At 47.8% G+C, this 24,997-nt stretch overlaps 1 protein-coding gene across 1 annotated transcript in view; it reads right to left on the bottom strand.

Moving 5' to 3' along the window:
* Positions 1-19,587, bottom strand: part of NKTR (natural killer cell triggering receptor) — an 82,446-nt gene extending 62,859 nt beyond the window's left edge. Inside the window, exons 1-2 of the mRNA XM_074946405.1 lie at positions 19,570-19,587; positions 14,800-14,894 (exon numbers count right to left, since the gene is read on the bottom strand). Of these exons, the coding sequence (XP_074802506.1) occupies positions 14,800-14,857 (58 nt within the window). The 5' untranslated portion in view covers positions 14,858-14,894; positions 19,570-19,587. The remainder of the gene's footprint in view (positions 1-14,799; positions 14,895-19,569) is intronic.
* Between the last annotated feature and the right edge of the window lie 5,410 nt (positions 19,588-24,997).

Genomic DNA, 24,997 nt, shown 5'->3' with positions numbered 1-24,997 from the left:
AGCAGCAAGATGTTGCAAAGTGCTGTCTTTCTGGGCATGACTGGAACGGTGCAGGAAAAAACCATAGATGGTAGCATGCTGCCCACAAAACATGTTCAATATGTGGAGAGTGGCATTTTAGTGCGTGACCACTTTGTGACGGTGCCCCCCATAAGACTTTATGGGAATATGCTTTTGAACATATATATGAGAGAGACATATGTTCGATGTTACATATATAGGACATAACTGGAATATGTTCTATGTTACATATGCCATGTAACATATCGCTGTAAAGGTTATGATCTACTGAATCTATTAATCCTATTTGTATGTATGTATCATTTTTGTATTCAAAGTTATGAATATTGGCAGTGTACTGGCTTGATTTTATACAGGGTAAAACGGATTTATTCAGGGTTTGGCCCTCATTGGGAATTGAGCACCTGAGTGTCAAGGACAAGACTACTTCTGATCCTGCTTTCCTGCCCAGTCAGCTTAGGACTTCAGTGCCCTGCCTCATTTGAGCCAGACCCGCTAGCCTGCTGCAAACCCAGACCCAGGTCTGAACCACATCCCCTAACAGCTGTAGACTTAACCGAAAGCAGGTTACAGAAGTGTGCCTGTCCTTGACACTCAGATGCCCAACTCCCAATGGGGTCCAAACGCTGAATCAGGGTCCCCAACGCAGCACCCCCCGGGGCAGTTCTGTGTGCCTGCAGGACACAGCACCGCTGAAATGGCTGCGGCCGCCGGAGAACTGCCCGCCGAAATTCCGCCAAGAAGCGTTGCCATTTCTCGGTGCTATTTCGGCTGAGCCGCTTCTTTACGCTTCTGCTTGTCAGCAGCATTTCGGTGGCGGAGTGTATGGCACCTGCCACAGTCTTCTGGGAATAGGAATGTACTATTCCCACAGAAAGGTTGGGGACCACTGCCCTGAATAAATCTGTTTTACCCTGTATAAAGCTTATACAGGGTAAACTCATAAATTGTTCGCCCTCTATAACACTGATAGAGAGAAATGCACAGCTGTTTCCCCCCCCCCCCCCCCGGTATTAATAGATACTCTGGGTTAATTAATAATTAAAAAGTGATTTTATTAAATACAGAAAGTAGGATTTAAGTGGTTCCAAGTAGTAACAGACAGAACAAAGTGAATTACCAAGCAAAATAAAATAGAACACACAAGTCTCTGTCTAATAAAACTGAAGACAGACAAAACCTCACCAGTTACAGTAAGCTTCCTTTTAGAGACTAATCTCCTTCTAGTCTGGGTCCAGCAATCACTCTCACCCCTGTAGTTACTGTCTTTTGTTCCAGTTATCCTTGGGGGTGGAGAGGCTCTCTCCTTAGCCAGCTGAAGACAAAATGGAGGGGTCCCCCACAGGCTTAAATAGACTCTCTCTTGTGGGTGGAGACCTCTCTCCTATGCAAAGTCCAGCTCCAGGATGGAGTTCTGGAGTCACGTGGGCAAGTCATATGTCCATGCATGATTCACAGTTTCTTACAGGCAGAAGCCATTGCCCACGTGGTATTTTGAATGTCTCCAGGAAGACTTATGTGGATTGGAGCATTCCAAGATGCATTGTTCCTTAAGTGCTTCTTGACTGGGCACTTAACTTTGCGAATTCCTTTCTCCAGGAACTGACCAAATGCTCTACTAATGTTATTTAGAAATCAAGCCAGCACATGGCCAATATTCATAACTTTGAATACAAACATGATACATGCATACAAATAGGATTAATAGATTCAGTAGATCATAACCTTTACATAGATATGTTACATGACATATGTAATATAGAACATATTCCATATATATTCATAAGCATATTTCCATAAAGCCTTATGGGGGGCACTGTCACACCCTCCTCCTGAGCTTACTGACAGAGACTTGGACACTGTCCATGGCGGAGGCAGTACATGTAAAATCCCTGTTTGTCTTTGGTCACACTCCTTTTCAGTACCTTTAAACCATACGATGTCATTCCTAAGGGTCCTAGCCAGTTTTGGGGTTCCTGGTCCCCAGATGCCTGAAAACAGGTTGGGGTGTAGTACTGTTAACCGAATGCGGACAGCAATATCTGTTAAAGTGTAGGTGTCTTGGCATTTAGCCACCAATGCCATGAGGCGGTGTACCTCAGTTTCCCCTTCTACATAGCAGCATGGGCCTGTTATGCTTTTGCTGCTGTGCCAAGCTTCCAGGCTGTTTATAGGTATAGGCTGAAAAGTAACATGCTTGTGGGGCTGTCCTGTCACCATCCCTAGCGTGTACAACAATTTCTTCCACAAATCAGGTATGTCCCACATCTTTAAAGGGTTAACCACTAATATGAATTCCTTTGTTTTATCCCATAGCTGAATTAGCAGAAGACACAAGGTTAACAGCAAATCTACGGTGGACAGGTTTTGTTCACTCAATTTGGCTTGTTTACTGTCAATGCATTTTCCCAGTTCTCTGTGCCCTCTGGTAGACACTCTGATGCAGATTCATCTGCCTCTTTGGAGAAGGCTTTTAATTCAGGCCTTTGTTTGAGGCTTTGTCAAGGAAGGGGTGTACTGCAACCATGCCTGCCACCGGCCCCTCCCTCTGGAATTTCTCTCGGCTGGACCCCACTCCCTTGTGAAGTTTTACCCATGCAGAGATTTTTCCCTTCCTGTCTTGGAGAGACAATTTTATCTCTTACAAGCATTGCAAGAACAACATCTTTCAATAGGGTACCTAGGATTGGTAAAACCCCTTTGGGCACCCTACTTGCTGTTCCCAACAGGTCAATTGGATGGACTCCCTCCTCCAGGAGATCTGACCCCCGGTTTTCCCTTAAAACCTGATCCAGAGGAGAGGGGTCTAGCATTTTAAAAGCAGATTTTTCACCCTCCTCCTGGGCAAGATCCTCCCTACAAAAGGTGGGTGGGCTCTCCGGCTCCCCCGCACCTTCCGTCTGGGCTTCACCCTCTGGGCTCACCTCTGGGCCAGACACTCCTGTGTTCCCCAGAAGGGAAGGTGACCCTGGTCCAGCTGTGGGCTCACAGCTACCAGCTAAAACAGACCCTTCACTGGCCAGCAAAATTCCCCCCTTTTCACTCAGGTTGGGCTTGGTTCCAGCTACAGAGCCCTTGGGGTCTGTACCCACCACAGCGGTCACCAGGACCCCAAGTCCCACTTTCAAGACACATATCTCTGTGCACCCCAGGGCAGGTCCTTCCCCCTGCTGACCTGCAACTTCCTGGCAGTCAGCAACTGGGGTGGCCCCCCTTTACAAAGTGGTACTTTCCCCTCCTCTGGGGAGATGATTACAGGACAAGAGCTGGCTTCCTTCAGCCCCTCCCTCTGGGACTTGCCTAGAGCCCCGGGGCTACAGGAGCTGGTTAGGATCATTCCTGCCCCCATAGCTGCATTCTTTACTGCTACAGAGGAATCTAAGAGACACCCTCCTATTCCCCCAGCAGTCCATATGACTTCACCCCCTCCCCCACCGGGGCTTTTAGCACAAGATTCCTTCTCACTGCTAACCAACCCTGGGACAGATTTTGCCACATTAAAGAAATCATTCCCCAGGAGAAATGGTGCAAAATTGCATACTACCATTGCAACAGTCAGTTCAGCCTGCAAATGACCAGTGTGCATGTGAACTTTAGCTAAAGGTGCAAGGACTTTGTAACCCCCCACCAGCTCTAATTCTGCCATTTTTTCTGGCAACAAATCCTTCTCCTAGATCAGGTCCCTCCTGACCACAGAAATCTCAGCACCTGTGTCCCTCAATCCAATAAGTACTTCCCCATTGATTTTAACAGCATGCATATGCTCATTGCTTGATTGCGTGGAAGCAAGCTTTACAAATCCTTTGTGGAAAGAGGCCACAGCCTAGGTCTGAGAAGTAGCAGGTTCATGTGTTTCTTGCTGCTTGTTTCCACTCAGCAAGGGACACTTATTCCTCAGGTGCTCAGTGGACTTACAATGACAGCACCTCTTGGGCTCCTCTGCTTGTATAGGAAATTTGAGACAAGTAACAGGGGAACGAGGAGGCGAACGCCCAGCCTCCTTTTTCCCAGGGGCAAAGTTACCAGAGTTACCAGATCACACATTCCTTCAAAGCTTGTAATGCCTTTCCCCCTCACCCACTTATCCACCAAATCTCTCATTTCATTTACATAAGCCATATTACTCAATCCAGATCCCCTCTTAAGACTCCTGAATTTAACCCTGTAGGTTTCAGGTGTAACCTGAAACTGTTCAGAACCAGTTCCTTAAATTTACCATAGTTTGAAGCATCATCAGTAGGCATCTTATTGAATATGTCCAGAGCTCTGCCAGTCAATTTCGTTATCAATGTGGTCATCTTTCGGTCTTCAGGGATCGCATGGAGGGTGCAGTCTCTCTCAAAGGTGATGAAATATTCAGCAATATCGCTGGATTCATCATACTGGGGACATAGTCGCTCCCATTTGTGGATTTTTGGGGAAGTGGAGCCAGCAGATGGAGGGATTTGTCTCAAACTCCATAACAGCCAGTTGATGCTTCTGGGCCTCCACAGCTCTCTTGTGGGCAGCCTCTTCTGCCTCGATAGCCCTCTTGTGAGCAGCTTCCACCCTGGCTGTTTCTGCCTCCGCAGCACTAATTTCTAATTGTCTTAATTCTATCTGTCTCTTATGGTCAATTTCTTTCTCTTTTGCTTCCAGTCTAGCCAGCTCTAGTTTATTAGCTACTTCACTGGCAGTTATTTTCCTGCTTCCTTGTGCTGGGCCACATCCCTCTGCAGTTCACTGAAACTGGGTTGCACTCAGCTCAGGGGATTCTTAGTTAACAGAGACTTTCACAGTGCCCAGTGTTCAGCCTTTCTGGGTAATTTGCAACCTTTGCGGTTCTAGCTTGTTCTGATCTTCACTCTTTACTTATTTTGCTTCCTTTTCTGTCCCTACTTCCCTTACCCGAAATAAGCAAACAGAAAATAACAAACCAGTAACCACTTTGTCTGTTCTCCAGCCACCACACTTAAAACTCAGTACCAGTATCTCAAAGCAATCAGCCGTGCACAGACCTTGCTCGCTGCGCCACTGTGATGGGTTGGTTCACAGAAACCCCCTGGGAGCTGCTACCTGATGTGCCAAGACTACTTCTGCTCCTGCTTTCCTGCCCAGTCAGCTTAGGACTTCAGTGCCCTGCTTGGTTTGAGCCAGACCCGGCTAGCCTGCTGCAAACCCAGACCCAGGTCTGAACCACGTCCCCTAACAGCTGTAGGCTTAACTGAAAGCAGCTTACAGAAGTGTGCCTGTCCTTGACACTCAGATGCCCAACTCCCAATGGGGTCCAAACCCTGAAAAAATCCATTTTACCCTGTATAAAGCTTATACAGGGTAAACTCATAAATTGTTTGCCCTCTATAACGCTGATAGAGATATATGCGCAGCTGTTTCTCCCCCCACAGGTATTAATACACACTCTGGGTTAATTAATAAGTAAAAAAGTGATCATCTGGTGTCAGGAAAACTTTTGCTTTACCTGAAGCTCTTGCATATTATAATGTATAACTTAAAACCGACATTCAGAATTAGGGTAAGGTGATCCCAGCAGTACTTTTAGCCATATACCCTTCCAAAAGCATTGTTTGCTGGATTGCCATGACTTTGAGGACTAGATTCACAAAGGAACTTACTCAGCATCGCTAGGCTTATCACCAGGCCTAACTTTTAATTGGCCAGAAAATCACCGGGATTCACAAAACCCGAGTTAGGTGCCTAGGCTCCATATATAATGGATGGAAAGGGCTAGACCCCTCAGAATAGGATTCACAAAAATGAACATTCTAGGTGGCTCCCCGCCTAAGTTAGCCAATGGGAGATGCAAAGGCAAGGCGTGGGTCTTAAGCCCCACCCTTCCCAAGGAGTTTGGCTCCTAAATCCAGGCTGCAGGGAGGTGCCTCCCTCTGCTGGAGATTCTCAGCAGCAAAACCTGTCTTGGAGTTAGGTGCCCGTGCAGTTTTGAGGAGAAGCAGCTTCTTCATAATTTTTAGCGTTTAGGGTACTCACTTGGTATGTGGGAGATCCCTGGTTTAAGCCCCCCTTCACCTGAGACACACCTTCACCACAGTGGATAAATACACCTCTAACCCCAATATAACAGTCCTCGGGAGACAAAAAAATCTCATTGTGTTACAGGTGAGACCACGTTATATCAAACTTGCTTTGGCCCCCCATTCCTTGTTCCCTGACCGCCCCCTCCAAAGACCCCCGTCCCTAGTCGACCCCACCCCCTACTCAGCCCCCCTGCTCCCTGACTGCTCTGACCCCTATCCACGCTCCCCTCTCCCTCACAGGTACTCACCGGCCCCAGCCCACTCCACTCCGCCACCTCCCAGCCACGGCGCTCCGCTTCCTGCCGCCGGTGAGTGCAGGGAGGTTGGGGAAAGGATGCCCTCCGCGCTCACTGGCAGCGGGAAGCAGAGCGACACGGCCCCAGCCCGCTCCGCTTTCCTTGCCCTGGCCCCAGCTGTGTCGCTTGGGGGAGGAGGGGGATTTGAGGAAAGGTCCCACACTCACCGGCGGCGGGAACCGGAGTGCTGCTGCTGGGAGCTGGCGGAGTGGAGCGGGCTGGGGTCGGGCTGCTCTGCTTCCGCCGCTGCTGCTGGTGAGCGCGGGGGGAATCCCTTCCCCCAAGCCCCCTCCCCCGAGCGACACGGCTGGGGCCGGGGCAAGGGAAGCGGAGTGGGCCACTCCTGGCCCCCCACTAATCCCCCGGGCCACTCTGGGACTGCGGGGCCCCCCAAAAAGTGCCCCCCCCACAGCTCCTGCCTCCCAGACCGGGGGGGGGGGGCAGAAGAGCCCCTGACCGCCCCAGAGACCCTCTACCCCTTATCCAACCTCTCTGCCCCAGCCCGGCCCCCTTAACATGCTGCTCAGAGCAGCGTGTCGGAGCTTTACCACGTTGTATGCGAACCCGCGTTATATCGAGTCGCGTTATATCGGGGTAGTGGTGTAATTTAAAAAGTCATTGGGCCAGAGAGAGTGCGAGCAAGCACAAACATGAGACCGACTCTGTAGTCTGGTGGCTTGATACTCACTTGGGAAGTGGGACACCCAGGATCGAGTCCTCCTGCTCCACTGGCTTTTTAATTATTTATCCACAGCAGAACAGCTTCAACAAGAGAGACTGAGGGATCACCCACAACAAAATATCCACTATCCGAAGGCTAGACCACTCACCTGAAAGGTGACAGATCCCAGTTCAAATCCCTTCTCCACCTCAGACAGAGGGGGACTTGAACCGGGAGTCTCCCACATCCCAGGTGTGTACCCTAACTACTGGGCTAAAAGTTCTCCTCGCTCCCCCTGTATGTTTTGTACAAATTCACCTATGAGGGCCTGATCTAGTAAGTGTACTCTGAGTGAGTTAGGCATTCCGCCACCTATCTTCCCCCAGTTCTTGCATCACACTGGGACTTAGGCGTCTGGATGCCTAGAATGAGGCTGCAGTGTACATATCCAGAGGCAAAAACATAGTCGCCTAGGGAACGTCTACTTGCAAAAATGTATACGCTGAGCAATTTTAGGCACCTGCAGGGTTTGGTGGCAGCTGAGCAGGGGTTTTGTGAATCCCAAAGGAGCCTGATTGTGGGATTTAGACACCTAACTCCTTTTGTGAAGGTAGCTCTGGGAGTCATACAGACACAGGTGAGTGTGCTCATAGTACATCTTTTCTATGTCAAAGGATAAGCTTGACCTAACACAACGTACAGTGACAATGAAAAAGGCTGTTGTCATAAACATACAGCTAAGGGTAGCATAAGATCCCTCCTTTACCTGTAAAGGGTTAAAAAGCTCAGATAACCTGGTTGGCACCTGACCAAAAGGACCAAAAAGGAGAGAAGTTACTTTCAAATCTGTGGAGGAAGGTTTTTGTTTTGTAGTTTTTGTGTGTGTTCTCTCGGGAGACAGAGAGGCACCCGGTCAGGGAAATCCATCTCCTCCACACAATCCTGAAACGAGTCTCTGATATTACAAAAAGTGTAAGTAAACAAGGCAAAGCGCGTTAGGTTATCTTTTGTTTTAGCTTGTCAATTTTCCCTTTGCTAGAGGGAGGTGTATTCCTGTTTTTTGAAACTTTGAAGTTAAACCTAGAGGGGAATTCCTCTGTGTTTTAAATCTTTTGTTACCCTGTAAAGTTACCTTTCATCCTGATTTTACAGAGGTGATTCTTTTACTTTTTTTTTTTTTTAATAAAATTCTTCTTTTAAGAATCTGATTGGTTTTTAGTGTCCTAAAAACGAAAGGGTCTGGTCTGTGCTCACCTGGTTTACCTATTTGGTTGGCAGATTATTCTCAAGCCTCCCCAGGAAAGGGGGTGAAGGGACTTGGGGGGATATTTTAGGGAAAGAGGAACTCCAAGTGGTCCTTTTCCTGAATCTTTGTCTAACTCACTTGGTGGTGGCAGCAGTACCCATCCAAGGACAATGAAAGATTTGAGCCTTAGGGAAGTTTTTAACCTACGCTGGTAGAAATAAGCTTAGGGGGTCTTTCATGCGGGTCCCCACATCTGTATCCTAGAGTTCAGAGTGGGGAGGGAACCCTGACAGCTCTCCTCCACATAAACTATGCTACAATTCACCCTGCTTTATCTAAATATATACCTTACTCTGATCGTGCATCATGCAGTTTTGTACACATCTAGGTATCCATCGGGGGGCGGATGGGGGTCCTCAGCACTTATCTGTCTGGTAACATATCATACAAGTTGCACAGGTTTTACCACTTGTCAATGTGAAAAAAAGAGCCCCCACCAATGCAGGCAAATAAGTGAGTCAGACAAGGATCTTACAGCAACCTTCACAGCTAGGACAATACACATAAATGTACACACAATTATTGGTATGAATTTAACAAGCGAAAATTGTACGTGAAATCTGTTTGATAGCTAATAAACTTAGCTTTTATCTTTCTCTCTCCCTGAGACAGGAAGGAACCCATTTTAAACCCAGAGTCCACAGCCATATATAAGGCTCTCTTTCTTGCAAAGTAGGTAAGAAAATGTTTAGTGTCCTCAATTTTCCTAGGCCTATCAACTTTCTGAAGTGCTCCCTCCTTCTTTCGGACTGAATCAACACCCCAAAAATGTATTTAACTTCTCTTCTTGTTATAAATATTAGATCATCCAATTGGAGAACAGAAAACATGCCACGACTCTGGGGACTAACCACAGAGCTTGAATAGCAAATTATGGATATTGAAGGATTATTTACTATGAACAAACAGTTTGTGAACAACATATAAAGCCTATCTGAACAAGTAAAAATAAGTTAGCTAAATATGAACTGTTTACAAAAAAATCTGCAATGACTATTTCAGCCAGTTTTAGTTAGGTGGTCCTTCAGAGCTTTCACTTGATACCTACAGCACAATGGGGGTCATTGTCCATCACTAGGGCTCCTAGGTGCTATAGTAATATAAATACATAAGAAAGAATGTTGAGGATCTAGTTGCTTTTTTCTCCAAGTGAACTCCCTCATCCAATCTAAGCTGCAAATCTCCGTTACCCACCTTTCAAAACCTTCTTGGACCAAACAGAGTACTGGGAAAATTACAGCACACTCATACTACCATTAATAGGAGGCTCATAATAAAATACAGGCTCCCAATGTTAAGACAGTGGTATACAACCTCTGCTGCATTGAGTGTGTAATGATGCCAGAAGCCTGAAGACCACATACAATTTGAAGCTAAGTTTAAATTATTTAATAAAAAAAGATGCATGATCACAAATCCCTCAGAGTTTGAAATTCATGGGAATAAAAGTTTAACCAAAACAAAAAATTTTAAACTGCAATAAAAGTGAAAGGGTGGCTACTTTTCTTTTTACACAATAAGTTATTCTATTAAGAGAAATGAATAGCTTTGTTATTTAAATTATTAGTTAAAAAAAAATTTGTCTCCCTCAAGCCCCACAAAAACTTCTTCCTTCCTCAGAGCTAACCCCATCCCCAATAAATGTGTCTGTCTTCTGTGCTGCCCACAAACATAAATGTATTTGAGTACTACCTGAAGGTGATTAGGACTGTCAAAAATTACTCTTTTGCTGAATAACTGAATAAATTAGGTGGGAGACCATAGTAATCAATCTTCTCCAAGCCCTAGTTTCTGCTTAAACCTCTGATTAATTTGGTGCCTTCAGTCTGCTGTGTTCCTAACCACAATTTGCTTTAGGCTTCATTTCAAATCTCTATGGTCTTTCACTAAACACTAACAGTGAGCAAAGCTCTATATAAAACAGTGAAAGATATCGTGCTTGCCCCAAAGATTTATCAAGTCAGCTCAGAAAGGAGACCACCCCATCCCATCTCTTTCATTCTATACTATAAGTGAGGGAATGAATGAAGAGAAAACACATGGGAGAGAGATTGAGAAAAGAGAACATTAATAAGGAAAGTTCAGTAGAATTTAAGGGAGAGAGCAGAAGTGAGACAGAGCAAATAAGAATAGCAAATACAGTAGGTTTTCTTGAGGATGAAGGGATTGTGGTCATAAGTATTAAGTTTGGGCTTATTCAGCTTTAAATTCACCACTCGGGGGAAAAATAAATCAGAGGAAACATTGCTCTGCCCTGCCATATAAGTTACTGAAACCTGTGAGTGTATAAAAAAAGAAAAACCCCACCACACACACACTCCTATCCAGAGCTTTGCAAACCTTTGACATGTTTAAAACAAACACCACAATGTTAAATGGAGTTATTCAACTGTGCATGTGCTGGTATACCAGACTATTTGGGTAAACAGGTACCAGACTATTTGGGAAAACAGGTATTGCAACTAGTCTGTCCCTATAAATACATATTTTGCACTATTTAAAAAGTGTTTTTTCCATGACATTTGCAAAAAAGGTAAAAAGTATACCAAGAACAAATACACTACACTATTAACAGCTCTCTGCGCTACTGTCAAACGCAAATTTCTCAAAACTTGCTTATATTTCCAATTTATTTTGCAATTAGTGCTGAAAAAAAGAAATACCAGAGAAAACTTAGTTTGAGTAACTACAGTTTCAGGTTGTACTGAAAAAACACTAATTTCCAAAGCATGCTAATAAAGTCCACCACACAGCACAATACAAATACATGGATTAAAAAGCTGCGTTTCAAGATCCTGTAGCTAAAATAAAAATAGGACATAGCTACTTGTACAGAGCCATACTATCTATCTATATAGGAGATCAAGGCCCTCCCACCAATGTACTGTGTACTATAATAGATCTAATAGTGTGGCAGAGAACCCCACTCAAATTCTGTCCCCACCACATTGCCTTCCAGACCAATCAATACAGTATCCTTTATTTTTATATTAAACTCAATTTTTGTTTTATACTGTTCCCATATCTTAAACTGCTGCAGTCATCATGACAATAAGTAACTGCCTTGTAGTATATGTCAGGGGAAAGCTGAAGGTTTTGAATGTGTGGACAGTTTGGGGCTTTGGGTACCCAGGAAAGCTTGGGAAGTTATTATAGGTTTTAGTACCCAGAAGGCAACCAAGACTTCTGGTACTATGCAAAGGATGCTTCTCATCTTATCCTCCCTGTTTTCAGCAAAGGCAGAGATCACTTTAAAATGTCTATATATGTTTGTGGGTAGGGAATGATTTCTTGCTCTCCACCACAGCAACCTTTGACAATAATTAGGTGTGTCATTACACCCTGCTCCAACATCTCTGCTATATCCAATAATGATGAATAAGCACACTAACCTGATATTTTTCTAAAATCATCCACAGCTAAGCAGATAATGTTGACGTTTAAACAGTCATCAGATTTCTGAATTAATATCTCACTGATATGAACAAGGCAGGGCAGTGCATATCTCTGAGAGCCATTGTTTCAAGCCATCTGCAGATTCAGGCAGACATCACTGTGTAGTTTACATTTAATTCAGATTTTGAATGTCATAAAAAGGGCTACAGAGAATAAATAGGTACTGGATTTCTAAGGGTGACATGGTATTACAAATAAATGCAATATTTATCTAATCTCAAATAATAGCCCATAACAGTCTCACACACCAATACTGCAATTGGGATCTTCACTGCTAGAAAGCACTAGTGTCGTTCATTTTTATAAGGGTGTTGCATATGGTTGAATGGTTTAGAGCAGGAGTCCCCAATGCGGTGCCCATGGGCACAATGGCACCCGCCGGGGCAGTTGTGTGCACCCGCAGGACACCACGCTGCCGAAATGCCGCCGCTGAGCGCGGCCGCTGGAGAACCGCCAGCCAAAATGCCGCCAAGAAGCGTTGCCGTCTCTCGGCGGCATTTCGGTGGCGACGCTTCTTGCCGGCATTTCGGCAGCAAGGTGTCTGGCGCCCGCCACAGTCTTCTGGGAATAGGAATATGCTATTCCCACAGAAAGGTTGGGGACCACTGGTTTAGAGAGACAACAAATCCTGCATCTTGGCAGGGGGTTAGACTAGATGACCTTTTTGGTCTCTTCTAACCCTATGGGTCTATGACTTAGCTTTCATTTTAAAAGGTTAACATTCTGAAGTACAATTAAGTGATAAATTCAAAAAGAATAATTATGTACCAATATATAGTGCAGACTAATCACATTATACATCATTCCTGATCTTAATGTTAGCACAATTTATAAGTCAGCATGGTTGGCATTTGCACAGGAAAATATTAACCAATCGCAATAAATACAGCAGAGCTTTAAAATTGTTGTGCAGTTGTGAGGATTGTTCAACTTTAAAGATGGAACAAGTTACATCATACCACTCAAAGAGGTCAAAGCCCCACCTCTGCTCAGTGCAGCCAAACATCTGAGTTGAACAAGAATGGATTAATACCTAACCTTCCTCCATTTGCACCAGCAATATGAAGTAATCTCTAAGAGAGGAGCAGCAGTTTAGGTCTCCATTAGCTTGACAGCCACATTGGCAGTCTACCTCCTCTTGTGGATGCAAACAAATGGCTGAGGACGGGGCCAGAAAGCAAACAAGAAACAGGTGGAGTTGGGATCAGAAGACTGAACAAGGTAGGGGAAATTAGGGGAAGGGATCAAAAACAAAACACACAAGATGAGGTCCAAAATAAAATCCCAGGATAGGAGAAATGAAGAGGGAAGAGAACTTAGAATCAATAAGCAAAAGTTTTTGGGTGGAAATTGCATCGTGTTTCTTTCTTGTGCAAATCCATTTAACTAATGCATTTAGACTGCAAAAAGAAAAGGAGTACTTGTGGCACCTTAGAGACTAACAAATTTATTTGAGCATAAGCTTTCATAAGCTACAGCTCACTTCATCGGATGCTGTAGCTCACGAAAGCTTATGCTCAAATAAATTTGTTAGTCTCAAAGGTGCCACAAGTACTCCTTTTCTTTTTGTGGATACAGAGTAACACGGCTGCTACTCTGAAACCTGGCATTTAGACTGGAAACCAAAGATGCAGAATTGTAACCTTCCCTCCACGATCTATTTCTGAGTTTGATTTTTTGAATGCTCCCATCCTATGACAAGAGCGGATTTAAAGTTGTGGAGAATTGTGACTTTTGTATTACAACTGAAGCTCTGGTTTTTATTTCTATTCAGACACAGAGTTTAGAAAATGTACAGTAGTATGAACTTCTAACAATACAGCTGTGAGTTATGTTGCAGTGAACTTATTCTTGTAACAAGCTATTGAAAACAGTTAATCTTTGCTCCTGAAGAACCATAGAATATCAGGGTTGGAAGGGACCTTAGGAGGTCATCTAGTCCAACCCCCTGCTCAAAGCAGGACCAATCCCCAGTTTTTTCCCCAGATCCCTAAATAGCCCCCTCAAGGATTGAACTCACAACCCTGGGTTTAGCAGGCCAAGGCTCAAACCACTGAGCTATCCCTCCCCCGCAAGAGTTTATGGAAGAGTGAAAGAAAGCAAAATGGCTTCAATATACACCTGAGTATGACAGAAATTTGAAAGTATAAACAGATAAACTTTTATTTCAGTGACACGTCTAAACTTAAAGGCTTTCAGGGAAATGGGAGATAGAAAATGAAAGTAAAAGGAGCCATCGCCCTTTAAAATGTTTATTTTTGGGTGTGTGTTGGGGCAGTGAACAGTAGTAACACAACATTTGAACAGCACTTTACAAGTTCAAAGTGCTTTACAAACATTAATTCTCATAACAGTGAGGTAGACACAAATACTACCACTTTACAGATCAGGAAATTGAGACAGACAGTGAAGACTGTGCAGCAACTCACATAGCATAACTGGGACTGGAACTCAGACCTCCCAATACTGGCAGACTATACTGCTTCTCATAGGGAACCATGAGCTAGGTATGGAAGAGATGTTTTAGACCATCCACTAATGGCACTTACATATAAGTGATAAGCCTTTAAGAACTGTAACAAATAAAGCTCCATCATCCTGCCCAATCCCCTCATCAGTTTTATCCATTTTCTATAGTTTGTTTTGTTTGTACAAACAATCTTGAAGATACAACAAAACACACATGATGCTATATTTGTATTCATTTCAACTGGTTAGCACTTATACCATACAGTCCTTTTCACCTTCCAATTACTGAGCATTTATTAACCCTACTAAACCCCTGTAGGGAAAAACCTGGTTAAAGAAAAATTCCACAGTACTATGAAAGACATTCTAAACACAACATCAAATTTCAAAGAATATTAAACTACTAGAAATATTAAGTATTTTAGGTATAATTGATCAAACCCACAAGAAACATGCCGATTGCCTAAATCAGTGGTAAGAGCCTATCCAATATCTAAAGCAGAAAACTGAGCAAACATAAATAAATAAATAGTTGTCACACAAAGCCCCAAATCTTACCTGGTTCCCGATTTATTTCTATATCAAAGAAGCACTGAGGCCGGTCCTGAGCCCCCATGGCAGCAGGGAGCTCCAGCCCCTCTCCTCCTCGCCACCTTGACACAGAAGAGAAAGAATAAACCAGGAGACATGCAGCACATCTTAAGATCCCGCCCCAGTGAGGGACTCTATCCTATTCTAGTCAAGTCCTTGTATTACAGTCCCCAAACTGAGCCAGGGCTCCCTCCCATCCCAAGAAGGGAAAGAAACAACAACATTGTATCATTTCCAATCCTGAAAACAACAGCACCCCACATCTCCCATCCTCCAAAAGCAGCCAATAATGACTCGTGCTTTAATGAGATGAGACAAAATGAAAAAGGTTTATTATTATTAATAATGATATCTCTCACTGACAAGTAGGGAGCGAAGTGGGCCCTTGCCCTCTTACCCACCCCAGGGAACTGGAATGGAAGAACAGACTCCTTTTTGATCACTGGAAATTCGGAGGAGCAAAGAATGTAAACTCCTGCCCTCAAATCATTCAGAATTGAGGGCAAGTTTGGGAAACCAGCTCCACTTTGGTACAAATATTGCAAAAGATGGGTGAGAACTCTGCTTACTGCCCCTTCCTCGGAAATTTGGGGTGGGGAAGCGAGGAATCTGGGTACATGGGGATGCTAAGTCCTTCCCTGCTGCTTCCCATACTTTAGGGGGAATGTGTGTGGGGGGGGGTTAAGATCTTTCCCTATCCCCCCACTTTTTTGGTGAATTTGGAGGGAGAGTTCAACTCCTACCCTGCTGCACCCTTTTGGGGGAAATCTGGAGGGGAGTTAAGATCATTCCCTGCTGCCCCAATTCTGTCGGAGGTAGGATGGTGAGTTAGGTCCCTCCCCCACACACCTTTTAGGGGAATTTGAGAGGAGTGAGCCCCCTGCCTTGCTGTCCCCCCTTATAGGAATGTGTATGGAGCTTAGGGAATACACTGCCCCACTTGGGAATGTGTCATTGAAGAGTTGGGGAGGCCCTTTCCTGCTGCCTCCCCCTTACAGAAATGCAGGGATATGCACAGGGGAAGGAGGGGGGAGGAAGGGACACACCCCTGCCCCAATAATCATCAGCGGCACAGAACTTCTCCAGCCCCATGGTGGCGGCCTGGGCTGCTGGGAGGAGAACAAGCGCCTCCTGGAGCGAGGGGGAGCAGAGGAGGGAAAAGCGAGCTCCTATGTACTGGAGCTGGGGGCAGCAGGGGAGGGAAGAGTGAGCTCCTGCTGGAGGTGGAGGGGGTTCTACAGAAAGGGGTTAAAGTTAAATTTCTCTGCATGCCCCTGCAGGAAGGTGGGGGTGATGACCCCACCAACCCTCAGTTTTGGCTGAAATGGTGACATTGCCTCACTGAGAATTTGGGGTGACCCCATAGGAACTAGTAGGCCTCCCTCCCCCACCGGGCAGAATTAGCAGTAGCTGCATCGTTCCATGGCAGCTCCTGCTCTTTATTCCCATTCCCCCCCGCTCCCCCCCGAGGAGCTGCAGCTCCAGCCACTAGCCCCAAACACCATTAACTGGCTGACTTAACCCCCAGTCCTCCTTCCACCTCCCACTCCTGTGTGTCCCCACTGTTCCACACACACTCTCCTCTCATCACAGGCACTGGGCTCACCACCATACCCTGCACCTGTACCCAGGAGGGACGTGCCGTGCCCTCCACTCTCTCCTCCTTGAGCACACCAGGAGAGGAGAGAGCAGATTCCAACTGTAATCCTGTGAGAATACCCATCTCATGTTTTCCACCCTCACCATGATGTGGCAGTAAAAGGGAAGGGGTAATAAATAAATGGATATTGCTGGTGCAGGTTTCAACTCAGCACTCCCCCATTCACACACACGCTGCCCCCTCTAGTGCCCTGCATGCTCCCCCTGGCACGGGCTCATTCTCCTCATATACAAACACCCCCTCTCCCGTGCTGTCCCACCTGACATCACTCAAGGTCAGCGCCTCTCCCCCACACAAGCACCACCCTTCCCCCAGCAGGCTGGACCCCTCCCACTCCAAGAAGGGATAGAAACAATCACACTGTCTCACTGCCAACCCCAGGCACAGCAACACCCTCCTCTACCCCACAGCAATGACTAGTGCTGTACCCAGATGAGACACAGCATCAGATAAAGGTTTACTGTTCTGAACAGAAAAGAGCACCTCTCCCTGGCAAATAGGGGGCAAGAGGGCCCCTGCCCTCTGACCCACCCCAGTGAATTAGAAGTGGGGAGCAGACACCACTTAGATCACTGGGAATTGGGGGGGACGGACAAAGACCCTAGACTCCTGCCCCCACATCAGTGGCAATAGGGGGCAAGTTTGGGGACCCTGCTCCCACTTTGGTAAAGACACTGCGGAGGAAGAGCGAGGGCTCTGCTTGCCGACCCCTCCTCCTTCTCCCTTAGGAATTGGGGGTGGGGGGGAAGCAAGGAATCTGGGTTTCTGGGGAGGTTATGCTTTGTCCTCGCTGCCCCCTTTGAAGGATTAAAGATGTTGGGAGTTAATATCTTCCCCTACTGCTGCCCTTCTCCCCCCATTTTGAATAATTTGGGTGGTGGTAGGGGGGATACAGCAGAGTCCTTGATTGTTCCTTACTCAGGGAACCTGACCATACCCAGTTATCTACATGTGTGGTCACACCACCAGCCCCACTTCCCTATTATTCACAAGGGGGGGGAGAGGGGGAGTGTCCCTTTGTTAGCCTCCTTAACTCTCTCTCCAGCTGGGGATCAAAATGGAAGTCACAAACACCCCACACTTTCGGGGATACTCTCTCCCTGAGGTCTCAGAAGAAGGGAGGTAGTGAGTCTACAGTGCTGCCAACAACCCAGTCACTTAAGTTATGGGTTTGGGGGGTAAATCGCTCTGGTTGGGTCTCTGTGGCAAGCTCAGCCTATCTGTCTTACCCTGGGAGTCTGCTGTACTCTTCTCGGGGTCACGGAGAAGGTCTCCTGCCTAAGTCTTCCCTCTGCACCATTGGCAACAGCTCCTGCAGTCTGATGCTTTAGGGCGATCTTTCCCCTCTTCCATGCATGATTGACAAGGCAGGCGATGTGGGGCTAGACCTACCAAGGTCTCTCTGGCCTCTTCCTCACCCCTAGGGACTACATCCTGTCACAAGGGGGTTAAAATAATTTCTTGCTGCTCCTACCTTGTGGGAGTTGGAGGGAGAGTCAGGACTCTTCTCCACACACCCTTCAGGGGAATTTAGGAGGGAGGGAGTGCCCTGCCTTACTGCCCCTCCCCTTATAGGAGCACATATAGAGCTAGGGGAAGACACTACCTCCTATGAAAAAAGAATGAGGAGTACTTGTGGCACCTTAGAGACTAACAAATTTAGTCTTTTCGGTGCCAAAAGTACTCCTCGTTCTTTTTGCTGATACAGACTAACAGGGCTACCACTCTGAAACTACCTCCTATGGGAATGTGTCATGTGGGGGGAGGGAGGAGGGCCTTTTCCCAATACCTCTTCCATAGGAATCCCACCCTCCCTCTGTGTGGTGACTGGAGGGGTCACCCCCAATCGGAATTAGGGGGTGACCCCGTGGGAACGAATAGGCCTCCCCACTGGGAAAAAGGGAGTGACCCCGTGGGACCCATCTAGCTGACATAAACTGGCTGGCTAGCCCCACTCCATCGCGTCCCCTCGGGGTCACAGGCACTGCGCGCGCGCGCCCTCCCGGCGAGGCGCGCCCCCGCCCCCGCCCGGATTCCACGCTGTAATCCCGCGAGAACACGCCCGCGTCCCGTTTGCCGCCCGGCCCGTGATGTGGCGGCGCGAGGAAGGGAGGTGGCTCGGGTGGCTGTCTCGCGAGCAGCGCTCCTTCCACGCACGCCCTGCCCCCGCAGGGCTCGTTTTCCTCCTCTACGAACACCCGGCCCGACAGCGCCCCAAGTCAGCGCCCCCCCGCCCAGAAGGGACGGAAACAACGCCAGTGTCACAGCAGCACGCCCCCTCCCCAACCCTCCCAGCAGTGGGGACCCGCCCCTCGGTAAAGGTTTACTGTGAACCACAACGAGCACCTCCCCCTGGCGAGGAGGGGGGGAGGCCCCCGAGCCCTGCCCCAGCCCACCCCAGTGAATGAGCAGTGGGGAGCAGGCACCGCTTGGCCAATGGGAATTGGGGGGACGGGGGTGGCGGCGAAGACCCTCGACTCCTGCCCCCACGTCACGGGAAGCAGGTTTGGGGGATCCTGCTCCCACGTCGGCGCTGACATTGTGGAGGAAGAGTGAGGGGCTCCGCCTGCTGCCCCCGCCTCCTTCCCCGGCAGTTGGGGATGGGGGAGAGCGAGGACGCTGGGGGCCGGGGGGCGGTCGGTATGGTCCTGCTGCCCCACCCCCACTTCGGGGAAGTTTGGGTGCCTGTGTGTGTGTCGGGGGGGGGGGCAGGGGAAGCTCTTCCCCGGTTGCTCCCTCCGGGGGAGTGAAGAACCAGACCCTTTCCAGCTCTCACACCCCTTAGGGGGATCCGGGGGGAGCGAGCCCCTGCCTTGCTGCCCCCCCCCCGGCCATGGGAACATGTGTGGAGCTGGAGAAGACCCCGCCCCCGACAGTAATGGGGGGGCACTTTCCTGCTGTCTCCCCCCCACAAGAAGGGGGAGCGAGGACCCCACCCTCCGTGGTGACTAGAAGGGCGACCCCGTGGGAACTAACAGGCCTCCCGAGCCCCACCAGCAATTAGGGGGGTGACCCCGTGGGAACTAGGAGGTCTCCCCTCCCCATTAGGGGGAGATTAGCCGCAGCTGCGTCCTTACCTGGCCTCTCCTTCGCTTTGTTTCCCTTCCCCGGTTCCTCCCCCCCCCGCCCGTGTGAGGAGCCACAGCCGGAGCCACGGGCCCCAAACGTCATTAACGGGCTGACTCCCCTCCCCTCTCCCGCGCGTCCCCGCCCCCTTCCTTCTTCACGTGCGCGGCGCTCGCCACCGCGCCCGGCCTGCCTGCGCACGCGCCCGGGGCCAGAGGCAAGCTCGCGCTTCGCCCCCCCGGGCCCCGCCCCCCGCCGCGCCCGCGCGCCTCTGCCCAACGGTCGCTCCCGCCCCTGCGGGGAGCAGTGGCAGGGCCGGGGGCGAGAAGCAGTAAAGGGAGGTGGCGTGGCTGGGGGCAGGTTCCGTAAGCGCCCCTCCCCCGGTGCACACCCGCCGCCCCTTCTCGTGCCCCACCTCGTCCCCCGGCCTGGGCTCGTTCTCCTCGCCTACAAACACAACCCGTTCTTTCCACCCCCACTTTTGGGGGAAATTGGGGGGCAATGAGCTTATGATCCTTCTCTGCGCCCCCCCCTTGGGGGGAAATTTGGATGTGGGGGGTAAGATTCTTCCTGTTGCCCCTTCTCTGTGGGAGCGAGGGTGGAGGGCCCACACCCTTTATGGGCATTTGGGGGGAGTGATCGCCCTGCCCTGCTGCCCCCTTCTTACGGGAAGGTGCAGGGGGTGGCCCCCGCCCTCCCCCTCAGTGGTGGCTGGAAGGGCGCATCACCCCCACTGGGAACTTGGGGGTGCCTGGGGGAACTGGCAGGCCATCCTCCCCTTGCCCATTGGGTGGGGGTAGCAATAGCTGCGATCTTACCTGGCAGCCCCTATCATTTTGTTCCCTTTCCTCCTCCCCGTCCCCTCACCCCCGAAGCAGCCCCATAAACGCCAGTAACTGCTTGATGGATCAGCAAAGCAGGGACTGCAACTCCCCTCAGCAAAGGAGGGTCTGTGTTTCCCACCAGCCTAGGGTGACCAGATGTCCCGTTTTTATAGGGACAGTCCCGTTTTTGGGGACTTTTTCTTATATAGGTGCCTATTGCCCACTGTCCTGTTTTTTCACAGTTGCTATCTGGTCAACCTACACCAGCCCCTTCCCTGTTACACATCCCTTTCCCCTGGCCAAGGGAAGGGTAAGGTCCTGAACCCGGGCGCAGCTGGGCTCTGTTGGGTGTGAGAGCCATAGGGCAGCATGGAGCTGTAGAGAAACCCTGGGGACTGTGGACAAAGCTGCATGTGGACCAGGGTGTGTGTGACTGCAGGCCATCACAGCCACGTACAGGTCTGTGTGGGGCTTATGGGGGAGCAGCAGCAGCAGCTGGGCAGGGAGGCACTGCAAAGGACCCAAAGCAGAGACACTAAAGCCTGGCTTGGAAACCCACAAATGTTGAATAGAGACTGGACTGGAGAGGATACCCAAAGCTCTAGGCCTGGAGAGCCCTGACTCTCCCTTGGGCTGGCCTGAGCCCAGTCTGGAATTGTTCTTGCTCACTTTGAACTGTAGCTGTTTAAACCTCTGTATCTGGGGTGTCTGCAACGTTCCCTGTCTTGCCACCCCTAGTAAATACCTTTCCTTCAGCCATGTGTCTGAGTGATAATTGGGATCCACCAGGGCTAGTGTCTGTAAAACCAAGCTGCTGAACCACCTGCAGTGTTTGCCTCCAAGACGCAATACACTGGGCATACTACTGACACTCTAGGGGGTTGGGGTACAGAGTAACCCCAATAATTACAGCTGGCTGACTTACTGTCCTCTTCCCATTCCCATGCAACCCTGCACTGCCAGGCTCACCCCTCCCCCCCCCCCCCCCGCTGGTCCAGCCTTCTCTCATGGGCACTGCACTAGCTACTTTGCCCAGCAGCCCTCCCCCGCCCATGAGACACACGTACATAGAGACAGAGTAAAGCCTGTACTTTGCCCCCCTCTCCCTCCATTTTGCCCGTGCCCCAGGCCAAGGGTCAGTCCTTTATCCCCAGCTATTACCACTCTGTTTCAATTCACACTAATGGTGGGGAGGGGAGAGGAGGGGGAGTGTGACGTTCCCCTCTGGTTCTATCCGGCCTGGTGATCTGCTAGGTCACTCCAATTCTTGACTCTGGGAGCCAGCCTTACCCTGCTCTGCTATGAGAACCCCCACTCCTGGGCTGGTCACGCACAGCCCCTGGCATGTAAGCTGCTCCCAGCTACTTGCAACTGAATGACACTAGCCAGTATCTCCGGTCCCAGACACAACCCTAGGAACCTCCATCTTGCAGTATCCAGTTATGTCTGCGTGAGGATCATGCCTTGTTGGTGTAAAATAGAGCCAGTTGAGTCCCTTATTCTTTGTTTATGGCTGTTTATTTGGGAAGAATAAGCACTTTTACAAATCATTACCGTCCGTGCACCAAAATTACAGCATTGTTAACAGTTGCCCTGAATGTATCATTGCTTGTATTGTTCCTAATGTTTTCCTATGAGATCTATGATCTTGTCAATGTGGGGAGAGGGGAGGGTGAGTTGTACCAACATAGCTGTACGTGTGCAAAGCCCTGTGTAAGTGCTCTGCACAAGTACAAGATGAGGCTTCTACTGATGCACCTTATTCCAGTAGGTTACAAGCCCTGTTTTATACCAAAAACACTGTGTTCACGTTAGGGATTTGACTGGTGTAGTTACACCAGTGCAAGTTTCCCGAGTCTAGACAGGCCCTACGTTTTTATACTATGCTGTTACTAAACCCCACTGCCAACTCTTATCTTCTTAGTCCTCTCTTTGTGTGTTCCCGTATCAGCCCACTCATATGTCCAGAAAGAGCTGCTTCATAATGGGAATGCTCAGAGACTAAATGTAGGTATAAGCATAGACTCCCATATTTATTCCATCATTTCATCTGTACAGTCACATGCATCACAGTATCTTGATTCCTATTCTTACAGTGACCAACACCTTGTATTGCACCCAGAAAGAAGTAACCAGGGCAGAGCTCTGAGCACTGATGAAATATGCTCACAGTAATAACCACACCATCTGAGAGGTGAGCTTTTGCCTTCGCACTTGGTGACCCCCTTCCAGATGCTCTTCAAAGGTAGCACAAATGAGAGCCCATTGTAGAATCTAGCCTGGAGATGAGAACTGTTTTGAAGTTCACATTGGAGAGGAGGGTTCAGAAATCTCCTGGCAACCTTAGATAACAAACATACTAGGAGTGAACAGTGGCAAGATGGAAACAAAAAGATACTTTAGAAGTCAGAAATAAAAGTGTGACAGAATTTGTTGGATTTTGGTTATGTACAGGCTTTATGGCCTTCATCACTATTTCTGAGCACCTCACTAAACAAAAAATCAGATTTTTTCATCTTGACTCATGTTTAGTGATACATTACTTTGCACTGTAGTCCCACTGGGGATTCAATTGTTGTGTACTTTTACAGGTTTGTAAGACCATTGGGGCTACTTGCAAAGTATCATTTCACTAAACATGAGTAAATATGATAAAATCTGGCCCTAATGGATCTATCTGCACAACAACCCCAGTGAGGTAGGGAAGCAATATTACCCCAGTATTATAGATGGAGAACTGAGATACAGAGTGATTAAATGCCTTGCCCCAGGTCACACAGGAAGTCTGTGGCTGAGCCAGGATTGGAACCCAGATCATAGAATCATAGAATATCAGGGTTGGAAGGGACCCCAGAAGGTCATCTAGTCCAACCCCCTGCTCGAAGCAGGACCAATTCCCAGTTAAATCATCCCAGCCAGGGCTTTGTCAAGCCTGACCTTAAAAACCTCTAAGGAAGGAGATTCTACCACCTCCCTAGGTAACGCATTCCAGTGTTTCACCACCCTCTTAGTGAAAAAGTTTTTCCTAATATCCAATCTAAACCTCCCCCATTGCAACTTGAGACCATTACTCCTCGTTCTGTCATCTGCTACCATTGAGAACAGTCTAGAGCCATCCTCTTTGGAACCCCCTTTCAGGTAGTTGAAAGCAGCTATCAAATCCCCCCTCATTCTTCTCTTCTGCAGACTAAACAATCCCAGCTCCCTCAGCCTCTCCTCATAAGTCATGTGCTCTAGACCCCTAATCATTTTTGTTGCCCTTCGCTGGACTCTCTCCAATTTATCCACATCCTTCTTGTAGTGTGGGGCCCAAAACTGGACACAGTACTCCAGATGAGGCCTCACCAGTGTCGAATAGAGGGGAACGATCACGTCCCTCGATCTGCTCGCTATGCCCCTACTTATACATCCCAAAACGCCATTGGCCTTCTTGGCAACAAGGGCACACTGTTGACTCACTGTTGATCTGACTGTTGACTGACTGTTGATCACTTTGCTCTCCTTTATCTTTCTAAAGTAACAAACATCACTGGGTATTATTCTTTTCTTCATAATTGAAGTACATCTGTACTAATTCATTTCTCCCTTCCTACATTATCTGATCTTCCAATTTTATTGGAACTTAAACTCTTGGCTAAGAGCAAACAAACAAATTAAAAACACACACACAAAAGACTTGGAAATATGCTAATTATTCTTAATGCAGGTAGCAAAGGATTTCCAGCCATTAAAAAAAAAAAGTCAAGCCCCAATTACTTGAATAAAGAACTAAATTAAGAAGGTCTGGTGCTCTGGGAAATGAACTCTCATAATCAAATCTAGGACAGAAGCTGATAAATATGCAGCTCAGTGGAGGAAAATATGTTACATGAAGAAAAAAGTTTGCTAAGCAGTTTTGAGGCCATTCTTTTGAACCAGATCATGAAATATGTACACCAGTTGCAAATAATTATTTGTTCATGTTATTCCAATGCTAGATGCTACTGCAGATGCTGCTTTAGTTGAATTAGGGTCTGATCCTGTGCCCACTGAAATTAGTAACAAAGCCCGGGGCCCTATTGATTTCAATGGGCACAGGGCCAGGCTCCTAGAGGAAGAGAGTACACTCAGTGGTTCATCTCTACAGATAAGGCTGCATAATTGTCTTTGTTATAAATCTTGTTTTTGTTTGTCATAAATTCCTGAAACATGAAATTTCTGGTTGAAATTTTCCAGGCTTAGGCCCCAGTCCTGCAAACACCCATGCACAAGAGTAGTCCCACTGGCAAATGTGCCTGAAGGTGAATTTTTTTGAGAGATTAAACAAACTCGGTTCAGCTATTTTTGAGAAAAAGGAGGGTGCAAAAATTACACTTTCCCCATTATAATACATACCTTTCCACCATTTATTGAACAGCTGTGCAGCCAAAACAGCTGGGGTTAGAAGGTTTAAATTTGGAAGCTATTCCTCATTGTAGGAAGTGCCTTTGATCTGGTGACCATTGGTTTAGATATGACCGCAGGAGGGTAGCTAAATAGTTTTAGCTTCTGGAATTTTTTCCATCTTTTTGGAAATTTTGTACAAAAAAAGCATTGTGTTAAATTTAAAAAGAACAGCAACTTGTCAAATAGTGCT

The sequence above is a fragment of the Natator depressus genome, chromosome 2 (assembly GCF_965152275.1).
Source record: "Natator depressus isolate rNatDep1 chromosome 2, rNatDep2.hap1, whole genome shotgun sequence".
Classification (NCBI taxonomy): domain Eukaryota; kingdom Metazoa; phylum Chordata; order Testudines; family Cheloniidae; genus Natator; species Natator depressus.
This window is presented reverse-complemented; position numbering and strand designations above follow the sequence as displayed.